A 5,927-nucleotide genomic window follows, 5' to 3' on the forward strand; every position below is an offset into this window, starting at 1 on the left:
GGTACAGTGAGTGGCAATAGCAAAGGCTTTCCCCTCTTCTATCCCTTGTGATTAATAAATGTTGTGAGGCTGGACTGTTTTCAGAATTGTATGTTCATACCAGCCCAATGAAAATGCACTACAAGACAGAACTTTCAGAGCCGTGTTTAACTCATTTATGATTCCTGTTACAAGTAACACTTGCTTGCTACTGTCAGCACACTTTCTAATAGTTATAACGTGTGAACAACTTGTGAATTAAACAAATGCTGGAGATATAGAGCAGGCGAGCTTTAAAATATTTGAAATCCAAAAGCATTCTCTTCTCTTTAGATTTTTATTGCAAGGCCTCAAGGAAGCTCAGCAGTCTGCCTGCATTGGCCACTTGAACTATCTTTAGCCCCTGCTGGCAAGTGAATGGAAGTGCCTGACTTATCTTCACTGCTGTCATCGAGGCAGACAGTATTTTTAGGGGACAGCAGCAGCTGCAAAAGCATTTAACGGTATTCCACGAACAATGACACTTGGGTTATCTAAGGCCTGAATGACACGCAGATTGGGGGACCACTCTGAAGTTGTCAAATGGGAAGCTGGTGTGGACACTGAAGATCTGTTTTCTATTCCTCCTATGGGAAAGAAGGTCTTTAGAAAAGTACTGGAGTAGAACTTGGGACCTTTGATGAAGAGCATGTGTCTGAATCTGAACTCAACTTGGGACGGTTGGCATTGCTTCTTACCTCAAAGAGAGACTGCAAGTGCGGAATGTATGTTGACGGTCGTTCCTGGCGACTGAAGCGAGGTAGGTCATGTGAGGGGGTACACAGCACAGCTTCACAAGGGGCAGAGGTCATTCCAATTAAATCAGACACAGTAAACACAGGGGTTAATGTCCTCTCTTTAAACCTCCGTAGGGAATACTGAAGACTTTCAACGCAATGTCCAAACTGCGTTAATCAACATCTTGTAATGTAATGTTTTGCATTGTATACAATTCATGTAAACACCAAATTATATCAGATACTATATTCAAGGGTTATACAAAATGTACAAAATGGATTTCCATCAACATGCAGTTCAATTTTAAGTCAAATAATAATAATTGTTGAGTAATGAAAACTGTTTGTCTTTTACATTAATATTTAAATGCAATTCAATTTAGCCTACAATGTTTATAGTAGCTGGAAAAACTATAATTAAATAGATGCTTTATTTCTCTTCCCTATGTAATATTATGATGGACAAAAAGATGGCTTTAAAAACACTATCCTGAGACGTGAGACCCGCAACAAATAGGACTAAGTTACAACACTATTTGGGAGCTGTCCCAAAACACATAAACTCAGTTTACCAATACATACATTCTTTCAAGTTCAGAGGCTCTCAGTTCTCAGTTTGCAAATTTTAGGCAAAGAATGAGACAACTGCGACTATCTCAGTGGGAGAGAAAGAATTAAGAAATGTAGTATAAACAACATTTCTAGGATTGCCTAACTGAGATTTATTAATGAATATGAGTACAAGCAGAGCTGCCAACGAAGCATGTGATGGCAGCTCTGTCTTTCTTTGAATGCCACTGTTAAAATTATTTTTGACAACAGTGACATATGCTCAGCATATTTTGACTGCAGACTGTGATTTTGGTCTGTTTGTGTGAGGACACCGGTTTCAGAACCTTCTTTGTGATACCTGACACACTCCCTCGCAGGTCTTTATTTAGGCCGTACTATATTAAGCACTTTCCCATTGAAATACAGCACCAGCTGTACTGGCTATGTGTTGTGGCTGCTGTTGCAATAGGACTAGGCTGTCCCCCTTCTAACTGCTAGCCTGTGTTTTTCTCATGCAGACAGATCTAATTCAATTAGCCCTAATAATCATACCATCCGTTTGCGCTGAAACGCATGCACGTAAAGGAGGTGGATGCAGCGCGCTTGAATTACAGAAGTTATATTTTTAATTTAAAAGTTTGAGGGTTAATTTCCTTATAACATGAAGGCTAAAAGTATAATGTTATGACATGTACGGTTATTACATACAAAGCTGAATGATCTGGCAAATGACAAATTAGCTATTTTTATGTACAAAAAATTATTTCAATCTTACAAGAGGTTTGGTAAAATAATCCATCTGTTTTTTTCTCTTTTAGAAATTTGCAGTGCAGAAGTTGGACTGTCTTCCCCCAGGTAATAACTGCCACTTATAACTATCCCGGACTGCTTAAGGTGAAGTGAGGCTCACAACAAAGCAGAGATGGATGTGTTTGGTGGTGCACCACGTTTCTTGGCCTATCCGAGACCTGTGGTGGTACAAAGTGGAACTGATGCAGTCCTGAAGTGTCAGATTGGTGGGGATCCAAGGCCTGCAGTTATCTGGGAGCGAAACAATGAAAAGATTGACCCACAGGGACGATACAGGGTCTTCGAGGATGGAAATGTTTACAATCTTATCATTTCAGCTGTGACCACAGAGGATAGTGGCCAGTACATATGCAAAGCAAAGAATAGCATTGGGGAAACATATGCAGCGGCCACACTAAAGGTGGAAGGCGAAGCACAAGAGATGGAGTTCCGAGAGGAAAATAAGCCACGATTCCTCATCAAGCCCCTCTCCACTCGCGCCGGTCGTGGGGATGATGCTGTCTTCTCTTGTAAGCTCTGGGGAAACCCACGACCAGAGGTTGTCTGGGAAAAGGATGGCAGGAAACTCAATGAAATATTTGAAAGCACACATTTCACTGTCGGCTTCCAGGACGGTGGTTGGTTCCAGCTCAAGATCTTTAAGACTCGTGCTCCAGATGGTGGTGTATATACATGCAAAGCTAGGAATGAGTTTGGGGAAGCATTGGCTGGAGCTGTGTTGCTGGTTGATGCAGGCCCAGGACATGAGGAAGAGGGGAATCGTAATGGCTACACGAATGGCCACTGGAAAGCCCATCAGGGAAAACAGAGGAGCGGTAGGCAAGTGTCAAACCGGCTCAAAGACGACACCATGACCAAGTCAACTAAAGTGAAAATGTTTGCAGTGACAGAGGGTAAACATGCCAAATTCCGCTGCTTTGTGACTGGGAAACCCAAACCAGAAATCATTTGGAGGAAAGATGGCAGGCTGATACTGTCCGGAAGGCGTTATTTGTTATACGAGGACAGAGAAGGATACTTCACTCTTAAAGTTCTGTACTGTAAGCAGAAGGATAATGGAGTTTATGTTTGTGCTGCGTCAAATACTGCTGGGCAAACCCTCAGTGCTGTACACCTCTCCGTAAAGGGTAAGTTGAGATAATTTTGTGAAATTTGATTGTTATGTGAAAAATTATAGGTACACTCTAAAGACTTAGGCTGACAGTCGCAGCCTGTAATGTTTTTTGCAGCCAGTAAAAGAGGGAGTGAGGGTGTGGTGGGCTCTTGAAACACATTTCTGTCAATTTGACATCATGATGTCAATGAGATATCTCCAAAGAGGTACTCTGAGATAATTTATTGGAATAAGGCCAGATATGGAAGGCAAAATTAAAAAAAAAAACGATTTAAACTTTAAACTGATTTATGGCAGTATAATGAACAGTGATATTGTGTCGGAGATGGTAAATTATTATTATTCAATATACATTAATTGTACAAACATGTTATCATTAAGGAGATATTTTGACTGTTTAAAAAAAATGTACGTATTGTTAACAATCTTCCTTCTCTTCCAAAAACGTAATTTGACAATCAAAGTTTATACCTGAGTTGTACTATACAGAATGTTATTCAATATAGAAGACAGTGAAATAAATGACCAATGATTTTGCAAAGCAAATAACAGCACAAACTGTACAATAGCACACTGATGCTTATGGTATGATGGAGGTGGATGCCCCCAACTGCCTATCTAAAGGTACATATTATGCTTTTCCGTGTTTTCTGTCATATCTACAATGTTACAATGCTGGATTTTCATGTTAAATGTGGTTGAGGTAAACTTACTTTAGACATATCCCTATGAGCTAAAACGTTCAGATTTACAACTATTGTGAACACCCAGGTTTCAACAGTTGTTTCTACTCTCGGCTAAGTGTTATGCAACTCTAAGCCGGCCTGCTATGATTGGTCATCTGGACTGGAGTGTTTTTTGTTAATAATATTTGGTTTAGATGCCTTTATTGGAGATGTTTCACTCTACAAAGTCCTGCTATACACTCCTTTGCAGTAGCTCCAGCTTCAACGAGCTAGTGAAACACGGCTCCGAACATTCCAGGAAGTGCGCTGGCCGATCAGGGCAGACTGGGGTTTTTCGGGAGGAGGGATTAAAGAGACATAAAGAGGGTGAATACAAGTGAAGCAGCCATGGGAAGTATGACAAAAATTAAGTTTTGTTTTGTTTTGTATTTTTTACATCAAAGCATGTAAACATGTTCTAGTACACAAAATGCAAGTAAAATCCTAAAAATGCTATAAAACAGTTGCCCTAACAGGAACTCATTGACGTAAACATCAAGTATAAGGTTTTGTGTCATCATTCAGTTGAATTCTTAAAAGGGCCGGTCAGCAGGCCAGTGAGCTGCAAATATAATCTAATGATTTGACATCAGCTGCATTAAAAGCAATTCAATCCTGGTCAACTGGAGGATAGATGCAATTAAATAGTGATCTGAAATTCAACCCGAGAGATGTCTAAACAGGAAAAGTTCATCAGCTTGAGGTGGAGTCCAACAACAGTACGATGTCTGCAAAGTCACTCAGCTTGTGAAAGGTCTTGGGGGGGGCGTCCATGTGATCAAAGTCTTTGGGGATCAGGTTTCTCACATGGCCCAAAGAAGTCCAAACTCATGGCACCAACAGACAGTATGGCCCTGTGTCAGTCAAAGATTAAGACAGTAACATTGCGGTAGGTTTAATGGTCAGTGGGTATATTTAAAGACAATTTAAATGATATATGGCAAATGTATTTCATTAGGTGTCTGTGTTTAATTGGACCTAAAACATTAGTAAATTAAGAAAATGAAGAACTTTGCACACATACTACTACACATAGTTCATGTTCTTTTGTTTATAACTGTCTGGTACTGTCTGATGGTGTCAGTTACAAACAGTTTATTTCCTATCTAACACCACTGTGTGTTAATGACCCTTCCATTACTTAAGTAAATGAGCCACTTGTCTCATGATTTTGCTCATCTTGTTTGCTACGCTGGAATTTACTGCCAAATGTATTTATATTTACATTGTTTACTACAAGGACTTAGATGATGAATGAATGTATATATTGAACAAGTTAACACTAATCTTTTTTAATAGAAATTAATAGGAACATCATAGGAGACACTGTCAAACTGGTGTGTTTCCTTTTCTTTGGTGCCAGAGCCACCTGTGCAGTTCAAGCAGCCACTCATTGATCTAGAAGTATGGGAACGAGATTTGGCTGTTCTCGAGTGTGAAGTTCCAGAGGACTCTGTTGCCATCACATGGTATCTGGAGGATAGACGACTGCAGCCGGGGGCCAAATATGGAATGGAGGAGTGGGGAACAAAACGGCGACTAACTATCCGTGACATCGGAGTTGACGATGATGGGATTTACCTCTGTGAGATGCCCGATGGGGGCAGAAGCATTGCAGAGGTTGCTGTGAAAGGTAAAACAGGATAAAACAATCAAAGTGCAACCATTCCTTTTAAATCAGAGATCTTCAACAGGGAGCTGCGACCCCTAGGGGGTCCTCTGATCCAAATTATTGTTTAATGCTTTTTTGAAAGTTGATTAAAATATGTCCGAAAATACACATTAACATGAGCCCAACATACAGTAAAAACAACAACAACCTTAACACATTGATGATAAGATAACTGGCCTATAGGTAAGGTAGCTACTATGGTCGCCATCCACAGAAACAGCTTCCACGGGTATGTTTGATATTAAAACATGAAATTTGAATTTGTAATTTCTTATTATTTGAAGAGCTTAGGGACAAAA

At 40.0% G+C, this 5,927-nt stretch overlaps 1 protein-coding gene and 1 long non-coding RNA gene across 13 annotated transcripts in view; one reads left to right on the forward strand and one right to left on the reverse strand.

Annotated features, from left to right (window-relative positions):
- Window positions 1-440: 440 nt before the first annotated feature.
- The window catches only part of obsl1b (obscurin like cytoskeletal adaptor 1b), a 39,281-nt gene continuing 33,794 nt past the window's right edge, over window positions 441-5,927 (forward strand). For 4 of the 12 annotated variants that reach the window (XM_032512994.1, XM_032512995.1, XM_032512999.1 and 1 more), the window contains exons 1-3: window positions 444-778; window positions 2,126-3,244; window positions 5,320-5,589. In XM_032512994.1, the coding sequence (XP_032368885.1) occupies window positions 2,230-3,244; window positions 5,320-5,589 (1,285 nt within the window). In that variant the 5' untranslated portion in view covers window positions 444-778; window positions 2,126-2,229. Of the gene's footprint in view, window positions 779-2,125; window positions 3,245-5,319; window positions 5,590-5,927 lie in introns of all 12 variants that reach the window. The other 8 variants (XM_032512997.1, XM_032512996.1, XM_032513000.1 and 5 more) reach the window with 8 other exon arrangements.
- LOC116687547 (uncharacterized) overlaps window positions 5,437-5,927 on the reverse strand; it is a 26,135-nt gene continuing 25,644 nt past the window's right edge. The window contains exon 6 of the long non-coding RNA XR_004331589.1: window positions 5,437-5,580. This is a non-coding gene — a long non-coding RNA (uncharacterized LOC116687547). The remainder of the gene's footprint in view (window positions 5,581-5,927) is intronic.

The sequence above is a fragment of the Etheostoma spectabile genome, chromosome 4 (genome assembly GCF_008692095.1).
Source record: "Etheostoma spectabile isolate EspeVRDwgs_2016 chromosome 4, UIUC_Espe_1.0, whole genome shotgun sequence".
Taxonomy (NCBI): Eukaryota; Metazoa; Chordata; class Actinopteri; order Perciformes; family Percidae; genus Etheostoma; species Etheostoma spectabile.